Genomic DNA, 21,696 nt, shown 5'->3' with positions numbered 1-21,696 from the left:
CAAGAAATAAGATAGTTATCAAACTCAAGCTCTTTGATGCCATTAAATATCACACTGTGCACAGTTAAAAAATAAAAATATCACTGGTCACTTACCTAAGAACTGCGAACCGCGCCATGCCCAGGCTAGGCCATCGATAAGAAACAGAAATACTTTCTAAATTTTTTTACAATAAAAGCATCGCCAATACCAGATATTGCACTGGGCTTTTTATAAACATGCAACGTAATAAGGCGAAAATTGCAAAAAAGTAGAATCAGAATATAATGAAATATTTTAATAAACACGTAAATTGCAAATATATTCAGATTACTCTGCGGACCACCAAAATTCTTTTGCGGACCACCAGTGGTCCGTGGACCACTGATCTAGACAAGACAGCAGTTATAGCTGAGACACAGCATGTTAAGGGAGAATCTTGCCTGAATAATTTGATTGGATACTAACAATGGGGTCACAAAAGAACTGGATGCAAAAAATAATTCTGATATCATATACTTGGATTTCAGGAAAGCTTTTGATGCTGTTGAACACAAAAGACTGCTGTAGAAATTGAAGCGGTATGGAATTAAGGGCAAGTTTCTGTTTTTAAAAATAAAGGAATAGAGAAGACAGAGTGGTAACCAATGGATATTGCTCTTTGTAGACTATATTATTAGTTGTGTCCTCGAAGGGTTTGGTGTTTGGACCATTGCTGTTTTCTGTATTTATCAATGACATTGATGAAGGTACATCAGGCTTAATGTCCAAGTTTGCAGATGATATGAAGGTTGGCAGGGTTGTTAATGATGGTATGCTGCTGCAACAGGATCTAGAAAAGTCGGGTGGATGGGCTGAGAGGTGGCAATTGAAGTTTAGCATTGACAATTGCAAAGTAATGCATATGGGCAGCAGCAAAACAAGAATAACATACTAACTGTATGGTACTACATGCACAGTATTGGAGAATAAAAAATACCTGGGGGTAATTGTGCAGTCAGATATGAAGTTTTCAGAGCAGTGCACATCTGTCGTGAAAACTGATAGCTTAAATAGATTCAAGGAAGAACTGGATATACTTTTGCAATGAAATGGGATATGAATTGCATCATATTCCAATACTAATGCTAATATGCATTCAATCAGGTAGCGATTACTTTTAATAAAAGTGAAACCATTTTTGAGTTCCAACTTTCTGTTATTTTTACTGCACCAGTCAGGAAACTTTATTGCCACACCTCTGTATACTGCTTCCAGTGAAGTCTGTATAGGAATTATTTTAGAGGGAATGATGAAGTTGATTATTAAAGCAATGCCATCATGAGCAGCTTATTCTTAATTTCTCTGTGTATTTTGTATTGTAGAATTGACTTGCAGGATTAGGTAAGTTTTTTGGAGAAAGATATCAGGTGGGTTGTATTCATTTATTAAATTATAAATATTGGTAATATCGCTTTGGAAGCCTCCTACAATTTTAATGAAGGAAATCTGTCATCATTTCTTTTTGAAACGAAAGAGTGGACCTGAATGCTAGCTTTCTGCTTATCCTTACCAGTTTTAGCTGGTTCTTCTGGCGAAAAATGTCAGCCTAAATCCATATAATTTTCAGCATGTATCTCAAGGGGTGATTCTTCTGCCCTCCTTGAGTTGGCTCTCATGATCTGCGTGTAATTCACTGGGATCAGTTTTTCTTTGTTGTTAATGATATTGTAAGCTTGTTTTGCATTTATGATTCATGATGGTTTCAGATACTGAGAGGGCCGTATGAGTTCAATAAGTGGTCTTGATTTTGGGGGGGGGGATTTAACAATCTGTGTTGTAGCAATCTTTTTCTTGGAAGGGTATGGTAGAGCTGGGTAAAAACAAGGACAATAATGTTGTGAGCAAGGACTAGAATGGCATCCTCTTTAATCAAAATGCATGTCTTTGTTAACTTGCTGATCACTTAACTCTTGGATAATACTTAAGAAACGATATCCATTCTGTGATGACATGGTTACAGTTATTTAGGATAATACGTAGGGTAACTTAAAAGCAAAAGATGAAATTTTTAGGCATGCAGTGACATGTGTTTGAATGTGTGTTAATTAGGAGATCTCCACATTGAAGTCTTTTTGCTGTGGAAGTGAAGGCCTTTTCTCCTAGGTTTCTAGCCCTGTCACTTGGAGGCAGGAGCATAAATGGTAAGTAAGCCTAATCACTACCAATGATACTCTGAATGGGGGACAGAACCATGGTATGAGTAATAGCATACACTTTAAATACATAGCAATGCACTTCTTCCTTGCTGCCTCTGTAGCCAGGTGGGCAGGAGCAGAACTGTGTAGCACACGCTTCTTGATTAGACCGGGGTTCGAGCCTGTGACCACCAAATACGGAGGATGCAGAAAGGTCAGGGAATGACCACTGCATATCCCCAGAGCAATATGGCCTTAGTTGCTAATACTCCTAAAAACCAAATAACAAACAAACTTCTCCCTTGGAGCAGTGCTTTTTATTTCTAATTCAATATTGCTCTCATAAATTGAGAGCAATGCATTTAGTAGCAAAATCAGCCCTCATTGCCACATACAGAATTTCTCTTACAATAATGTTTTGTAGCTTTCGTAGTATGACATCTTTGCCCTACATTTTAGACGAGTTTATTGCTAATGAATTACATAATAAAATTTTCCATACTGGCTTTCATTTCTGAAAGCAGGTTTCAGAAATTTATTTAACAGTTACTGAAAATAGTGCAATAAAAGTGTAACCTACGATTACAGATCACAGGTTAAATTACTTACTAGATTCAATGATATGCCCATTATAAGCAACAGAACTACAGTAGGCAGTCTTCTAACTGAGTTAACTGCTTTCCATCACATTGGTTCCTTGGAAACAATTATTGTATAAATTTTACCATCATTAAATGTCTCTTGGCATGTGTATTTATAGAAAATGCACTCATTCTAGTTATTCTTATATTATAATCCACACTGTCACTTAAGTAAAACCTAACCTAAGCAATCTGTTTTACATGCTGATACTTAACCCTAGTATTGAATTTCAGAAATACACTTAAGTCCCCCACCACCAAATGAAAGCAAGCAGGTATCAGTAACTCTACCTTAACTCACAAGGCAAACCCCACTACAGAATTACAGTAAAATATACCACACTACAGTTCATTTGCAAATAAAATCAGGGATATGTTTAAAAATACTGAAACATCATTTTATCTTTGCATTCAAAAACGTTCTTGTTTAAAAACCTTAGCAAAATGATATTAAAAAAAAAAAAAAAAAAAAAAACACAGTATATTTGATTAGTTGTCAGAATTGCCTGCTATATACATGGGTTGGCTCAACGCCGGTTGGATATGGCCACTCAGATGTTTCCAAAATACAGACATATTACCATGAATAGAGCCTCAGAAGCACAACAAGATAGACAGAACTATAGTACATTCTCACGACTTAGCCAAAGACTTAATTTAGGTAATGCTAAAATCATAATTAAATTAAGGAATGAATCTAGATAATATGTAATCAAAGCCTTTGCTATAACTAAGTTCAAACTGAAAGACAGAGATGTTGAATGCTAACCCCCCCCCCTCATAATTTTCAGGAACCTGGTGTCTGAAACATGGTGCCTTCCCATGTTCATGTGGTTGTCCCAAAATACAAATACTATCCTCTTCATGTGCATAACTTTATGGAAAATGACAATGGTAAATCTGAATAAAACAGATCTCATCTTGCCATTACAGTACATTCTTTATGTTTTGATTTTTTTCTTTCTCTTTCTGCATTTGAGGTTTTAAACTTGTCACACAGTTTAGCTAATATATATACAGGGTGTCCAAAAATCGTTTCTGATTTTGATTTTTTTCATTCAGAATTACTTCAACTACACTCGTGTAACACATACCATCTGAAAGATCAATAAGTTTCATTAAAATTGGCACTCGACTGCCAGTTTCGCATTCTACCTGCTACATTCGCCAGAATGGTGACTGGACTGGAGAAAGTGTTCTATGTATTAGCATTTCATGAATCCTGATCTGATGCCAATGGATTTCTTTTCGTGGGGTTATGTGAAAGACAATGTCGTTGTTGTTATTTAGCTTTTAGGCATTGCAACTTATGCCATATTGCTCCGGGGATATGCGGTGGACATTCCCTGACCTTTCCGCATTCTCTGTATTTGGTCACGGGCTCAAACCCTGGTCTAATCAAGAAGCGTGTGCTACACACTGCTGCTCCTGCCCACCTGGCTACGGAGGTGCCGAAGGGCAATGTGTACCTCCCTCCACTACCAATGACACTGCAGGAGCTGAAGGCATGGATCATAGAGGCCTTTGGTAAAATTGATCACAAAATGAAGCACAGCATGTAGCAGGAGACTGAATATCGCTAGATATTGTTCAAGTTACTCATGGTGCCCACACTGAACTTTACCAATGACTTCATAAAACTTATTGAATTGCTCCTCCAGCTGGTATGTTTTATGACTGTAGCTTGAAGTAATTCTGATTAAAAAAATATCGAAATCGGAAACATCATTTATGGACACACTATGTGTGTGTCCATAAATGATGTGTGTGTGTGTAATTATTATGGTAACTAGAAACTTTCAAAGCTATAACCCTTTGATTTGAATTACATTATCAGATATGTAATGTTCAGGTAGTTGCCTTTACGAGTTAATTCATTCCTAGTGCACGCATGTAAAGCGATAACTCGTAAAGTGGGAATTTACGTTATCAACATTTAAATTAGTTAGCTAATTAGTTTATGTTTAAGCGATGATTGATTTATCCATAGAAATGAAAACATAGCCTGTAAAATCAAGCAAATTATAATAATAGAGAAATTATTTGACTTACAAATGTTAAAGAATGTTGTTGTTTGTTATTTGGTTTTTAGGAGCATTAGCAACTAAGGCCATATTACTCTGGAAATATGTGGTGGTCATTCCCTTGACCTTTCCACATCGTCCATATTTGGTGGTGATGGGCTCGAACCCCGGTCTAATCAAGAAGCGTGTGCTATGCACTGCTGCTCCTTCCCACCTGGCTATGGAGGCGCTGTTAAAGAATGTTTATTCTTCACCATCATCATCAACTAAATGCACACTCGTTGATCGCTCATTATTGGCTCGGCACTCACTGGTTTGTTGCACAAGGAGTCGTCTTCTTCAGAAATGCTTTACGAGGCATTTATTTCCAAGATAATCTTCTCTTTCCTTTTTAAATTTCAATAGCATGCATAAGCATTTTTTTTTTAACAGAATGCACAAATTGCAACTAACATGATTTGTACAGAGTAACAAGTTTACGAAGCTTAAAAAAAAGGAATGAAGAGAAGATTCTGAAAATTTGTTTATGTTTTTTATACGAGAGTAAATGGGCCTGTTGTACTGGAATCCATAGTGTATAGGAAATGATGATAATGTATACATCCAGTTAAATATCTAACTTTAATTATAAATACTTTGGAGCTTTCAAGGATGAACGTGTCTCTTTATTAACAAATAGAATGGAAACTTTCCATTCTATTTGTTGATAAAGAGGCAAGTTCAGCCTTGAAAGCTCCAAAGTATTTATAATTAAAGTTAGATATTTAACTGGATGTATACATTATCATCATTTCCTGTTTTTTATATGATTGAAGATTTCAGTAAAGGGGAAACACATTTCACCATAATGACGTAAAAACCACAAATTCCAGCTATCAGTATTTTTGCAAATGCAATAACATCTAATTTACTATCAGTTTATAATTCATTGCACTAACAGAGAATCCCAATAAACCGGAAAGTGCAAATTGTTTTTATTGTTTTATGGTCGTGACCTCAAGAAATGTGCTTTAGAAAAATATCATAAAGCCGATCAAAATTGGTTCTTATAACAGAACATATGATAACAATGAAAGTGTAGAGCATTTTAATGATTTGAATTGGTAACTAATAAAATTTACATTATAAAAATGACCTTTTAGAGAGTTCTATAGTGAAAATTTCAACTTGTGAATTACCAAAAAACAATGTATTATTGGGTTCACATGAAATTTTCACGATACGATGGTGTCTCTGGAACAGATTAACATCGCAAAGCGGGGCACACTGTATTGTATAGCTATGAGTGTGGTTTGAAATGCAATATTTATGAATGTTTAACATTCATTTTTTGCAATTGATGTTCATATTTTCAATTTTGTTGATACTTGTGGGGGGGGGGGGCGGAGAAACAAACCTCTTAAAGCAGGAACTACCTGTATATTTAATATCAAGGTAGAGTAAATTTTTAGTTTCTCATAATCAACTGCTATATTTACCCTCATCATCATTTAATGATATAGGCAAAATAAAATTATTAATTTCTTACAATATTCACAATTATCTGCTGCATTATTGTTCTTTATTTTATGATGAGTTGACTGATTTGGGGTATTTGTATGACTTGATTTGGAGTATTTCATTAGGTGTCATTCACAAGTTACACATTGCAAAGAGAGGAAGAAGGGAGGGCGTCAGATAAAATATTGCGAATTACTGGTAAAAGAATCGTCATACAAGTGTTATGTAATTAAATAGAGTAATTCAAAATATTTTGTTACGTTATATTTGCTTATTGGAGGCTTGAAGTGGTGGAACCCATGTTTAGTCTCTAGAACTAAGTTCCGGTCAACACTTCCCTATCTCTTCCATCACGCAGTATGATTGATGACTTTTGAGGTTATGATGAACGTCGTGGCGAGATCCAATATTCCTTACATTTGAAGGGTACAGCTCTAAAACGGTGTTCGCAGGCTGGCCACTAGTTAGTATACCGGACCGGACCGAACCTATTGGTAACTCTCTAGGAGGCTTCCGGATCAGCTAGTGTATAATCTTGCTACCTCTACTCTGCCAGATAGTGACTGGAGAGAGTCCGAGTAGTGTGTATGCGGGGAGCATTGCCGAAGCCACGTTATGTCAAGTATTTGGGTATATTCTTACCACATGTACGCCATATCCAAAAATTTCATTACTTCATACAGCATGTCTCACCCACTTTTTCTTACTATTGAATACACCATGAATTGTCAAACTAATAGAGCAAGCTTATCTGTGAAAAGATCTAAACCTCCCAAGGACTTCCTAATTCATTTCACAAATATAAAGTAAAGTAAAGTGCAGCCATTATCAACCGACTGCAGGATGGAAGCTTCCTCAACAATTCATGGTGAGGGAAATGGACCATAATCTGCCACGCTGGTCCAGTGCGGGTTGGCAGATCGACCGTATTCAGTAGTCAGGGGCTTGAACCCCGGTCTACTCAAAGAGCGTGTGCTACTGCACTCCCGCTCCTGCCCACTCGGCTACGGAGGCCTCTGTATATTCACAAATATACGTGGTCTTAATTCTAATCTCAACGATGTCCATTTCCACTTGAAGTCTGCCAAACCCCATCTACTTTTTCTGACAGAATCTCAGTTATCGGTTGATTCAACTACTGCTCATCTCAGATGCCCAAATTATTCGCTGTATGATTCCTTTCACCTCAAAGGTAGTACTTGTGCATACGTCCGTTCTGATATTCCCTGTCAGAGACTTGGCAATTTGGAATCTCCTCTCTTTGATCTTCTCTGGCTTAAAATCTCTCTACCTCATTGTGTCAAATTCATCTGTTGTCTCTACCGTTCTCCCAACTCCACTAATCACTTGGAGCTCTTTGACTTCCTCTCTTTGCAACTTGACTTTCTCCAGTCCAACTTTCCTAACAGTGAGGTAATTTTCCTTGGTGATTTTAATGTTCACAACTCCAGCTGGCTTCCGTTTTCTAGTCATACCGACCCAGCAGGTCGAGATGCTGAGACTTTTGCAATTACTAATGACCTAGCACAGATTGTTAATTTACCTACAAGAATACCGGACAATCCTAATCATACAGCCAATACGCTTGATCTTTTTCTCACAAACAACCCTTCTAAGTACACGGTCGAAGTGAGAGGTCCTTTAAACACTTCAGATCACAACTTGGTGATTGTCTCTTCTCCAATGGAACCTTTATCTCATGGCTATTCCCAACCTCGTGTTGTTTGGCATTACAAGAATGCAAAATGGGATGACCTGCGAGACTTCTTTTCTTCTTTTCCTTGTTCGGATTACTGTTTCAAGACTTCTGATGTCAATGTTTGCTCAGATCGTGTCAGTGAAATTATTCTTGCAGGAATGGAATCCTTTATCCCACACTCCACTTTAAAATCTCGTCCCTTATCTAAACCTTGGTTTTCCAATAAATGTGCTAAGGCTGTTCAAGAGAAGAATGTTGCATATCGTGCAATTGGCTTGTTTCTAATTCTTCAGTTTCATTTTCTGCCTACACCAAAGCTTGCAACAATTGTAAAGCAGTTATTAATCAGTCCAAACTAGAGTTTGAACAGGCTAAGAGTAGAAAACTTGCTTCTTGCCCTAATGGTAGCCGAGCATTCTGATCTCTTGCCAAAGCTATTGGCCGCAACTTTTGCCCATCTCTGCTCCCACCTCTGTCCAAACATAGTTCTGTTGTCACTTCAGCCAAGGATAAAGCTGACCTGCTAGCATCCCATTTTTCTTCCAGCTCATGTATTTATGATCTTGGTAAAACACCTCCCACTATTCCCAACACGCTCCATTCAATGCCTCCTGTGTCATCCGTCAAAAGGATATCAGAAGGATTTTGATGAATCTTGATGCTAAGAAAGCTCCAGGTCCTGATGGTATTTCTCCACTTGTTCTCAAAACCTGTGCTCCTGAACTTACTCCTATTCTTTGCCGCCTCTTTTCCCTTTCTTATTCCAAAGGTGTTTTTTCCTTCTGCTTGGAAATTTGCTCATATCCAGCCAGTTCCCAAAAAGGGTGACAAATCCCTCCCATCCAATTATCGTTCCCACTGCAATTACTTCTACTCTCTCTAAGGTAATGGAGAAGTCAATTAACCACCAACTCTTAAACTACCTAGAAACCTTCCATCTGCTCAACGATCGCCAGCATGGATTCCATCAGTGTCGATCCACTGGTGATATTCTGGCTTATGTTACCCATTTATGGACTAATTCAATGGAAAGGTTTGGTGAAACACAAGTAGTTGCTCTTGACATCTCAAAGGCTTTTGATCGTGTTTGGCATAAAGGTCTTTTAAACAAAATTTCATCTTATGGTTTGCCATCTGTTTTTTGTAATTGGTTATCCAGTTTTCTCTCTGATCGCTCACTGAGGGTGATGGTAGATGGCTCTCTGTCTTCTAACTTCTCCACTAATGCCGGTGTCCCCCAAGGTTCAGTTCTTTCCCCCACTCTATTCCTTTTGTATATCAATGACCTTCTTCCATTGACTGGAAATCCTATCCATAGTTTTGCCGATGATAGCACATTGCATTCAACTTTCCATTTTGAGAAACCTTGTCCTGCTCAATCAGCTTCAACTTCTCGAAAATCTGCTACCAATTCCTTAAATGCCGATCTTCAGGTAATTCTCCAGTGGGGCAAAGACAACTTAGTTGATTTCAACTCTTCTAAAACTCAGTCTTGTCTTATATCTCGCAAAAAGGATTCTTCTGCTCCTATGCTTATCTTTATTGACACTCCGATTTCTAGACAAAATGATATATCTCTTTTGGGGATTACCTTGACTTCTAATCTCTCTTGGCACAAGCACATTACAAATATTGCTTCCTCTGCATCTAAAAAACTTGGTTTTCTCTTTCGCTCTCGGCGTTACTTTTCTTCCAAACAGCTGTTCACTCTGTATAAATCGCAAATCCGCCCTGCTATGGAATATTGTTCCCACATCTGGGGTGGTGCCCCCAAAACCTCTCTCAGGCTTCTTGATTCCATTCAAAAGAGGGCAGTTAGGTTAATTAATGATTCATCTTTAACAGAGTCTCTCCACTCGCTCTCTCATAGACGTACTGTTTCTGCTGCATGCCTCTTCTACAGATACTTCCATGGGCACTGTTCTTCTGAACTGGCTTCTATAATTCCCGCCCTCTCTTTCAAAACAGTCCAAACACGTGCCGCCACCAGCCAACATCCATTTACTATCCAACTTCAAACCCACAGAACCAACTTTTAATCTTCCTCATTTATTCATTCAACTGCCGTTTTCTGGAACAACCTTTCTTCATACATATTTCCTGAAAATTACAATCTACAGAAGTTCAAGTCCAATGTCAACAAATATCTTCTTTCGTCTTCTCAACCTCCAACCCAAGCACGGTACTAAGTACTTCTAGGTTCTAATACCTCTCGTGTTTGGGGTTCACATAAAAAAAAAAAAAAAAATATATATATATATATATATAATGAGGACAGTTGAAGCTATAATAATTCATCCATTTTATAATATATTATTTGATAGTTAGCCCCTATAATCTTTATTTATAAAATAGAAAGGTAATACATTTTGCAACACAAAGAACTAAAATACTGCCACACTTACTTATTAATTTCAGTAAGCTTCTCAAACATGTCTGCTTTATTATTTTTTCCAGATGAATCAGTGTCGCCTGAAGCTCTTTCACCACTGTCATTTTGTGATATTAAGGACTTATGAAGAGATAAACTATAAAAGAAAATCCATATTTTTGACAAAGTGCACCATTTTCTTACATGTGCATGTTTCATTTTATTCAAAAACTTCCTAATTTTTTTCTACTAAAGAATGGGGGAAAAAAAAGATCATATTTACCCAGGGAAATGAAAGTAAAAGAAAGTAAACTAACACTAATAAAGTATCCAGATAGATAACCAAATACTTTATTAGCATTAGTTTTTGAAAATGAAAAACTAATATTTAAATGTACCCAATACTCTAGCTTAGTTTTTCAATTTGGAAGTTGATAAATTTACCCTAGTAAATTTATCAATGTTATGGCAAATTTTAAATTATAAAATCAACAAATGCTGTAAATAGTAAACATATACATATAATCTGTGATCTAAAAGTTTGGGGACTGAACTAATATTTGTGAAGTGATCAAGCTTATCAGCTATTCAGATGGACCTCTTCCAAGGTAGCCCCCATGACACTGGATGTGCATAAGCTGGATACACAGATTCCAATGTTTTTGCAATTCCTGGAAGCATTCCCGATAGGCTTATTTTGGAATGGATAATAGTTACTGTGTTGCATTGTGAATAAATTCCTCAGTTGTCATAAATCTGTACCCTTCAAAGGGGCTTTAAGCTTAGGGAAAAAAAAAATATATATATATATAAAATAATTACAAGAGCTAAATCTGGTAAGCCGGCAGGTGGGAGACCACAGTGATGAAGTTCTTTAATGGAAACCTAAGAATATGCAGGGATGTTATCATGAGGCAAGCACCAAATCTATTCCAGCTATTTTCTCCAAATAGCATTGTGAAATCACTGTAGAATTGTTTTGTCATATTCCAGGTTTGCTGTATGACCATGTGGAATAAATTCATGATGAACAATGCCCTGTGAATTAAAAAAAATAAGCATAATCTTCACATTTGATTGATTGTCTTTCAAGTCTACTATATATACCCACAATTTTTCACTAGTAAATGATGGAAGAAATAAAGTGTAGTTAGGTTATTAGCAGCATGCTGATATGCAAGGCACAAACTTGGTTGAAACATGCTGCATTTTTAAACCTGTGTTAAAATTTATTGACATGTCCCCATAAGAAATACCAATTTTACTAACAACTTTGTGGAATAGTTAAAAAAAGTCTATCCCTCTTGATCCATGAAAACAGTTATTGATTCATTGGTTTTTGAAGTAGAAGGGCTACTAGAGTGATCCTAGAAGGTGATCGTTGCTACAGAGCAAGGATCACCTTCAGTAGTAAGTGGCTCTCTTTAAACTTTGAAAATCACAAAGGCTTTCAAATGATGTATAGCATCTTCTTCAAAAGCTATTTTAACATTTTGTGGATTTTTGATGCATGTTTTCCTTATCTGAAGCAAAATTTGATGCAAATTTGTTGTTGGGAAAAATGACTCATTAAAATAGATCAAGTGCGCCTTCTATTCTGCAGATAAATTAGCATTAGCATCAGTAGAGGCATACGATGCAAGAAGGCAAGCTTATACAGCATTAGCCAAAAAAAATAATAAAAAAAAAATCCTCCCATTTCACCCCTCCATTTATTCCAAATGCCTGTCCAGCTCAGCCTTAAATTTATTTAGGCTATCAACTACCAGCTGGCTAAAGGCAAATTTCAGCACATTATTTTACAACTGTCTTTTCTCAATTTGAATCTGTGCCCCCCCCCCCCCTGTCTACGATTAATGACCTCAGTACATGGATATGTTATTTTGGATACAGTAGCAACTACTTGCTAATATAATCCAAAATCAAACTTTGATAGCATCTAGAGCTGGTACTCAAAATCCTCATGTAGACCATGATGCGTTCTCTCAGATGAACAGGTACAATAAAAAAAAAAAAAGGCTGAGGTAAATCTTGATTCAAAATTTGCTTTTTCATGTACAGGCATACCTCGAATAACGAATAGGATGCGTTCCACGAAATTACTTCGTTAAGCGAAACTTCGTTTTCAGAGGTAAAAATACTATGGCCAGAATAGGGATACGTTCCTACGTAAAGAAAATGAAAAGCTTTTTTTTCGAACAATGTTTTATTAAATAAACAGTCAACTTACATACAAAGTGAAATCACATTTTAAAATATGAGTCTAAAGTTGATTACTTATGCTTTTTTCTCTTTCATTTAACAATTGCCTATACGGAGTTATTGCATTTAACACTGATCGCTTAACAATAACACTTCTTCCTAAATCAGGATCATTTTCACTAAAAAAATTTAAAACGTTTTCAATGTCATTTAAGCACCTTTTTAAATCTTTGGTTGTTAACACTTTTTCGGCAGGAACTTCTTTAACTTCGTATTCATTATCTTTGTCTTCATTGCTAACAAGGTTTTCTAAATCTTCCACTGAAAAACCATCATCTTCTGCATTCAATAAATTTCTAACATCCTCTTCATCGACATTTTCAAAACCTATTGATTCTAATTTCTTGGATGTTATTTTCTTCTTCTAGTACAACTTCTGGCCATATTTTGCGCTAAACTCCGTTTAAGCATTTCTTAGTGACTTCTTTCCAAGAACTATCAATGTTTTCAATTGCGTTTTTAATGGTGTAGTTTTTCCAAAAAGTTTTTAACTGTCATTTCCTCTTTATCCTCTAGTTCAGTTAAATTGCTTAATGTTCGACGCAGATAATAAGCTTTAAATGATGCTATTACTCCCTGATCCAATGGTTGAATCAGGGAAATTGTGTTTGCTGGAAGAAACACAACTTTGACAGGAATGCATGTGTCCAACGTGTTAAGATCAGTAGGATGTCCTGGAGCATTGTCTAACAACAAAAGAGCTTTTTCTTCAAAGTCGTTTTTTTGACAATACCGTTTTACTTCAGGACAAAAACGGTTAACAAACCAATCAGTAAATAACTCCTTGGTAACCCACGCTTTTCTATTTGCTTTCCATATTACAGGTAAATTCATTTTTATGTTACCTTTTAACGCCCTCAGATTTTCTGAATGGTAAACTAATAACAATTTTAATTTATAATCGCCAGAGGCATTTGATCCAAAGAGTAACGTTAAACGGTCTTTGGCTGCTTTGAACCCAGCAGCTGATTTTTCTTCAATAGAAATGAAGCTTTTTGTTGGTAGCCGTTTCCAGAACAAACCGCTTTCGTCAACACTGAACACCAAATTTGGTGGAAAATTTTCACGTTCAATTATTTCCTTTAGTTTTTCTGGAAACTTATTTGCAGCTTCTCCTGTTAACTTTACACTATGAATCCTGGCCCGTTTTTTAAATTTCTCGAACCAACCACGAGAAGCCCAAAAGGTTTCCGTAATTTCTTCAGTTTGTTTAGATTTCAGGTGATTAAACTGGAATATTTTTTTTTATGTTAAATGGGGCTTGAAATTGCGGACTTCGTTATATCGAAGCTTTGTTATCAGAGGTAACGTTAACCGAGGTATGCCTGTAATTTGCCAGGTCATATCTTATGGGACTGTGTTAACAGTTTCGAGGTTAATACTTTCATGAGGAATAAATTTACTAATCTTACTAATACAGTCCCGACCGGGCTAGCCGGGTGGGTAAAGTGCCTGCCTGGCAACCCAAAGGTCGTGGGTTCGAATCCCGCCTTGGGCTTGGATCAGAGTATAAAATGCAAAAACCTTGGAAGGTGCAATATGGTCACAGAAGCCGATGTGCCAACTAACAAAAAAAAAAAAAAAAACCGCTAATCCAGTGAATCCCCACATATACTGTCTTATCTTATCTTATCCTATCCGGTTACCATCATCTGAACTGAATACTACTGAACTTTTGGTGAAGAGAAATTTTATAACAGTGTCAAGGATAAGGAGATGCTTAAAGAAACCGCTCTGACAAAATCCATCCACAGTTCTAGCTTCTGGTAAAAATTGTAGTAGTACATCTCTACTACTACTACATGGTCAGCTTACCAGTCTGTATTCCCAACTCTAATCCCCCCCTAGACATGAGGAAATTTGCCTTTAGCCAGCTGGTGGTTGGTTGGTGGAACAGACTTCCATCCCTTGTCGTGGAGGTTGATAGCCTGAATAAGTTTAAGGCTCAGCTGGACAGGTATTTCGAACGAACAGAGGGGTGAAGTGGTTATTTTTTATTTATTTATTTTTTTTTTTTCTGGCTGATGCTGCATAAGCTTGCTTTCTTGCATCAAATGCCTCTACTAATGCTAATGCTAACACAACAAAGTGGCATACACAACAAAGCTCGCATATGTTGATATAGTGTCTTTAAAACTTAGCATGAATTTAAAATTGATCCCAGAATAATATACCAATTATGAGTTAACACATTCAGGTAGAAGAGAATGAAAAAGATCCGGGGGTGGGGAAGGTGCAGTCAGACATCAGAAATAAGGTTCCAAGCAGGTCCAGAGTAAACTGAGTAGTTATCAAATTAAACATGAGGATATTGGAAACACGGTGTCATACAGACATAAGAGATGCAGATTTTGAATATGGGGAGTACAATGTGTACAGAGATAGAGAGAGAATGTGTGTGTGTGTGTGTGTGTGTGTGAGTGAGTGAGTGAGTGAGTGAGTGAGTGAGTGAACTTATGCTCTTAGTTAAGAAGCACATAGAATCTAAGGCAGTACATCCAGGTGAATTGGATGACAGTGCAATTGAGTCAGTTTTGTGTGACATAAGTACTGGGAAAACAAAAGATGGGGGTCTCAGACTCCAACTTTTAGCCTGACACCTAGGTAGACTGGGTATTTATCAAAATTAAACTGGATACCACTCCAAGAGATCATCAGCAGACTGTTTTTAAGGTGGAACAAACTGAGTTTTATTTTGTTTGGATTTGCTCTAAGTCACTTTTGTGATAATACTCACAAATGTTGATTAAAGCTTGAGCCAAGGTGTTTTCAATGGTCTAAAAATCTTTAGCCTGGATGATAACAGCCATATCACCTGCATAAAATATCTCTGTTCCATGGAAAATGGGCTGGTCATTTATGTAGATGTTAAACAGCAAAGGAGCTAGAATGCTGCCTTGGATAGGCTATTTTTCTGGAGATGCAACCTACTTCTTTTCCTGGCCACATCAACAAAGAAGTGTCAATTCTCCAAGAGGCAGTGGATTAACCATTATATGTAGAGGTCCTTGGTGAAACTGTAAACATTTGCAGAAGTAGGTGGTGGCAAACTGTGTCATAGGAGATGTACAAAAGCAGCAAATTGAGCCAAGTTCATGATCTGCCGGGTCAAAATCCTGCCTGTTCAGGAATTTCGGTCTTGTTGATTTCAGGTTGGATTCTATTAAGGATAAGGTGCTCAGAGATCTTGAAGAGACTGCACAGACACAGAAGGGAAATGGGACAATAGTTCTTACAGCACCCATAATTTAGGTCTCGGACTAAAGTTATGGATCTGTTCACTGCAGACATTATCTAAGATAGCTGTTGCCTTTTCTGAATGATTTAAAGGTCTTGTTCAGCTCAGATAGTTTGAAATTATGTCTAAAATTGATTGGTGGGTTCTTCCAGAGGTGTACAGTGTATTTTACCAGGGTGTAGTTTGATTGGAGGTTTGCTGCTAATCAATATCTGGTGGGCAACTTGATCAGCTGTAATTTTAGCTGTTTAGTTTTTTTTTTTTTTTGTAATGGTCTTTGTGAATTCTATGGATAAGGTGCTATCCAAACCATGGAACATTAGTTGGACTGTCCTTCACCCGGTTATACCAGGTTCTACAAAAGAGAACTTCATGTTCTGACACTGCTGGGCAACATATATGCTACTAGACAAATATTTAACATATAAACTCATATGTTAAATATTTAATCTTTTGAACTTGTTTATATATGTTTTATGCTTCGAAAGCCTGTGATATTTGTTTCTACTTTAAAATTTATTTTTAATTATTTTTTTTTACATGTGGTTGACCACTATTTATTATTGTCACTATTTGACTACCATATGACCTGCTTGTCTATGAGTGTCTTTTCTGTGTCTCAGATTTGAAACAAATAACTGCATATGGATCCCAGAATAATATACCAACTATGAGTTAACACATTCAGGTAGCAGAGAATGAAAAAGAATCGGGGGTGGGGAAGGTGCAGTCAGACATCAAGTTCTCTGAGCAATGCAGATGGGCTCTGTTAATGGGCTATGGTTCTGTCAGTGATATATAGGAATTTTTCCATAGGGACAAGAAAGTGATTATACCATTGTATAACTTAGATAGTATGAATCAGAGCTGTATTACTCAATATGTTCTACGTTGGTAATAATATTAGTAAATTGATAAGAGGAGTTTACCTCAATATAGTACGTGGAACACTTCCGTATGATACCCTCCAGAAATTAAAACGAAAAAATCGACAACTTACCGGTACATTAAAGTAAAATATAAATAATTAAAGTGAAATATAAATAATTAAATAATCAATTTAACACAATTCAAAATCAATTCAAAACAATTAAAATTCAAATTAACGCAATTAAAAGAATCTAACGAAAATATTCAAAACGATTTTCCTTCCTGAAGCTGACAATGCTTTTCGACCGACTGTCGTGATCACAGGAATGAAAATTATCGAATCAGGCTAAACCTGCAACTTAAATAGTGATTATGTGTCTTCGCGCATGCGCGTAAAGGTCCACGCATCGGAGATCAAATATGGCCGCCGAACATTAACAGAATTCTCGTGTAATTTAATTTCAACGGTTTCTGCAATTAATAGTCGCGTATAATTACGTTGAACGTTAAGTATTTTGGCCTCGTTAAATAAAAAAGTATGTTTTTCGTTAATGGCATGAAAGGCTAATTCTGACGCTGCTGAACGAGAAGCACGAACAGAGGCTTCGTGTTGATTTACACGGATATTAAGAGAAAACCGCGTGGAACCCTGATAAGACGAGTCGCAATCACCGCAAGAAATGTTGTATACTAGATCATTAATTTGTGTTGCGAACGCCGAAAGAACCGAGCGATTGTTCAGTATAGTGTGTAACTTCCGTATAGGCCTAGCTATAATTTTAAATTCGGTATCTTTAAAGAATCTGTTAAGCTGTTTGTGCCACTGTTCAACATATGGGACAGAAATAAAGTATTTTTTGATATTACTATTGTTGATTGGTGCAGTATTTTGTATCCTATCCTTAGCTTGTACCCTAATTCGATTTATTGTGTTAATGGGATAACCCCTGTTCAAGAATCTGCTAGTTAATATTTGTATTTCTGAGTCTAAAGCAGAATCCGTCGTTGAATATTTATAGGCATTTAGAAATTGATTAAAGATAATCGATCTTTTGTAGGTGAACGGGTGGTAGCTATTATAATGTAGAAGCATACCGGTGTTTGTGGGTTTTCGATAGATGCTAAATTGTATTTTGTTCGAGTCCCGGGTAAGCGTGAAATTTAGAAAGTTTAATGACTTAGTATCCGTATCTTCCCTTTCCAATGTAAATTTGAGTCTAGAATGAATATTGTTAAACGAATGTAAAATATCTTGGATAGTACTACTATCGGTAATAACTAGAACATCGTCTAAATACCTCCCATAGTATGTGATACGGGGACGAAAAGGTGTCAAATGTATCTGCTCAATCGTTGAGAGATAGATCTCTGACATTAAGCCACTCAGGCTCAAACCCATTGGTAATCCAAAAATTTGTTTGTACATCTTGTCTCGAAAGGTGATGTAGTTAGCCTCAACTAATAGTTTAATTAAGTGAAAAATCTCCTTTATAGGCAGCTTCGTATAATTAATCGGTGTCGAGTTTTTATTTAACATATCCCAAATAATATCTAATGTGTATTCAACGTTTACATTCGTATATAATGATGTAACATCTAATGAGAATAAATTGTCATTGTCGCCGAGTTTACAGTCCTTAAGATTATTAAATAATGTATCGTAATTCTTAATCCCAAATTGTATAACCTGTCTAAAAGGTTTTATAATGTTATATACATGTGTGGCTAAGGCTGAAAATGCCGAGTTCCTGTAGGAAACAATAGGTCGAATCGGAAATCCAGGCTTGTGTAATTTTACCTGACCAAAAAGTGCAGGAATATTGTATGTTCTGGACTTCAATTCCTTCAACTGAACCATAGTAATGTAGTCGTTTTTACGATATGTGGTTAACGTTTTATTGTATTGATTTACCAAATTGGTAAACAGTGTCGGGTCCACTTCACAATAAGTGGAGCTATCAGATACAACTGAATCTAACTTATTAATATAATCATGTTTATCTAGTATTACCACTGTATCTCCTTTATCTGCCCTCTGTATAATAATGTCCTTATTTTCTCGAAGTTCTCGTAAAGCTGAACTGTCATGTGTATTCAATTTAGGAAGTCGTGTTTCTTTTATGTTATTCACTACTTGGTTAACTTGTTGAATAAATACATCTTTTTGTGGAACACTACGAAGTCCAAATTCAAAATCAATTACGCATTGTTTTTTTGGCAGCTTTCGAGGTGGTAAATTATAATTTAATCCTTTGGATAAAAGTGAAATCTGGTCCTGCGATAGTGTACACGAGGAAAGATTTGTAACCTGTTGATATGTCGGTTCGTTGGATACTGGGTGAGGGGGTGTTCGTGAACTAGCCGACATATTCTGTGGTAGTGCGTTATGTGTCTGTGGGGGGGATGTCACCCAACTCGTGTGAACTTGGTCGCAAGCTCGCGACAATGTGTTAGAATTCGTATGAACGTGTCTTGAACTATTCGATAATGTTTGCAACTTATTAACGTGTCTGTTTTTTATTTCTGAGGCTTGTGCTTCCCGTCGCAAATCTATGGAGGTCTTCAATACAGACCAATCGTTCGGATGTAGATAATTTTTTAATTTATCGCGAAGCTTCCTAACCTGGGAAAGGTATTTTTGTTTATCCGAATATCGAGATTTTAAGGCAAGCTTAACAATATTACGTGATGTCGCCAGTGATAGTTGTTTTATGCCTGAAATTTTTTGATTTAAATTCACCCTGGCAAACTTCGGAACGATGTTGTTTTGAAGGCAATATTTTAGGAAAGAAATATGGTAACTTTGGGCCGAGTACCTTAGTGTAGATTTAATGTAATTTTGTACCAAGCCATTCAAAAAATCTCCCATAATTGTGTGTATCGATTGTATACTACTGGAGAGACAGGAAGTGAATGAAATAGTCAATAAGAGTATGAAAATTAATTAGATAGTATGAATCAGAGCTGTATTACTCAATATGTTCTACGTTGGTAATAATATTAGTAAATTGATAAGAGGAGTTTACCTCAATATAGTACGTGGAACACTTCCATATGATACCCTCCAGAAATTAAAACGAAAAAATCGACAACTTACCGGTACATTAAAGTAAAATATAAATAATTAAAGTGAAATATAAATAATTAAATAATCAATTTAACACAATTCAAAATCAATTCAAAACAATTAAAATTCAAATTAACGCAATTAAAAGAATCTAACGAAAATATTCAAAACGATTTTCCTTCCTGAAGCTGACAATGCTTTTCGACCGACTGTCGTGATCACAGGAATGAAAATTATCGAATCAGGCTAAACCTGCAACTTAAATAGTGATTATGTGTCTTCGCGCATGCGCGTAAAGGTCCACGCATCGGAGATCAAATATGGCCGCCGAACATTAACAGAATTCTCGTGTAATTTAATTTCAACGGTTTCTGCAATTAATAGTCGCGTATAATTACGTTGAACGTTAAGTATTTTGGCCTCGTTAAATAAAAAAGTATGTTTTTCGTTAATGGCATGAAAGGCTAATTCTGACGCTGCTGAACGAGAAGCACGAACAGAGGCTTCGTGTTGATTTACACGGATATTAAGAGAAAACCGCGTGGAACCCTGATAAGACGAGTCGCAATCACCGCAAGAAATGTTGTATACTAGATCATTAATTTGTGTTGCGAACGCCGAAAGAACCGAGCGATTGTTCAGTATAGTGTGTAACTTCCGTATAGGCCTAGCTATAATTTTAAATTCGGTATCTTTAAAGAATCTGTTAAGCTGTTTGTGCCACTGTTCAACATATGGGACAGAAATAAAGTATTTTTTGATATTACTATTGTTGATTGGTGCAGTATTTTGTATCCTATCCTTAGCTTGTACCCTAATTCGATTTATTGTGTTAATGGGATAACCCCTGTTCAAGAATCTGCTAGTTAATATTTGTATTTCTGAGTCTAAAGCAGAATCCGTCGTTGAATATTTATAGGCATTTAGAAATTGATTAAAGATAATCGATCTTTTGTAGGTGAACGGGTGGTAGCTATTATAATGTAGAAGCATACCGGTGTTTGTGGGTTTTCGATAGATGCTAAATTGTATTTTGTTCGAGTCCCGGGTAAGCGTGAAATTTAGAAAGTTTAATGACTTAGTCACGCTTACCCGGGACTCGAACAAAATACAATTTAGCATCTATCGAAAACCCACAAACACCGGTATGCTTCTACATTATAATAGCTACCACCCGTTCACCTACAAAAGATCGATTATCTTTAATCAATTTCTAAATGCCTATAAATATTCAACGACGGATTCTGCTTTAGACTCAGAAATACAAATATTAACTAGCAGATTCTTGAACAGGGGTTATCCCATTAACACAATAAATCGAATTAGGGTACAAGCTAAGGATAGGATACAAAATACTGCACCAATCAACAATAGTAATATCAAAAAATACTTTATTTCTGTCCCATATGTTGAACAGTGGCACAAACAGCTTAACAGATTCTTTAAAGATACCGAATTTAAAATTATAGCTAGGCCTATACGGAAGTTACACACTATACTGAACAATCGCTCGGTTCTTTCGGCGTTCGCAACACAAATTAATGATCTAGTATACAACATTTCTTGCGGTGATTGCGACTCGTCTTATCAGGGTTCCACGCGGTTTTCTCTTAATATCCGTGTAAATCAACACGAAGCCTCTGTTCGTGCTTCTCGTTCAGCAGCGTCAGAATTAGCCTTTCATGCCATTAACGAAAAACATACTTTTTTATTTAACGAGGCCAAAATACTTAACGTTCAACGTAATTATACGCGACTATTAATTGCAGAAACCGTTGAAATTAAATTACACGAGAATTCTGTTAATGTTCGGCGGCCATATTTGATCTCCGATGCGTGGACCTTTACGCGCATGCGCGAAGACACAT

General features: G+C 36.5%; 1 protein-coding gene across 4 annotated transcripts in view; it reads right to left on the bottom strand.

Annotated features, from left to right (window-relative positions):
* Nucleotides 1-21,696, bottom strand: part of fmt (phosphatase 6 regulatory subunit 1-like protein fmt) — a 477,658-nt gene that overhangs the window by 27,790 nt on the left and 428,172 nt on the right. For 3 of the 4 annotated variants that reach the window (XM_090388363.1, XM_090388382.1, XM_090388370.1), the window contains one exon: nucleotides 10,426-10,548. In XM_090388363.1, the coding sequence (XP_090244489.1) occupies nucleotides 10,426-10,548 (123 nt within the window). Of the gene's footprint in view, nucleotides 1-2,765; nucleotides 2,853-10,425; nucleotides 10,549-21,696 lie in introns of all 4 variants that reach the window. The other variant, XM_090388378.1, reaches the window with a different exon arrangement.

Source organism: Mastigoproctus giganteus, chromosome 2 (genome assembly GCF_048544385.1).
Source record: "Mastigoproctus giganteus isolate SK-2022 chromosome 2, ASM4854438v1, whole genome shotgun sequence".
NCBI lineage: Eukaryota > Metazoa > Arthropoda > Arachnida > Uropygi > Thelyphonidae > Mastigoproctus > Mastigoproctus giganteus.
Note: the sequence above shows the minus strand (reverse complement) of the source record. Positions and strands in the feature narration are given on the sequence as shown.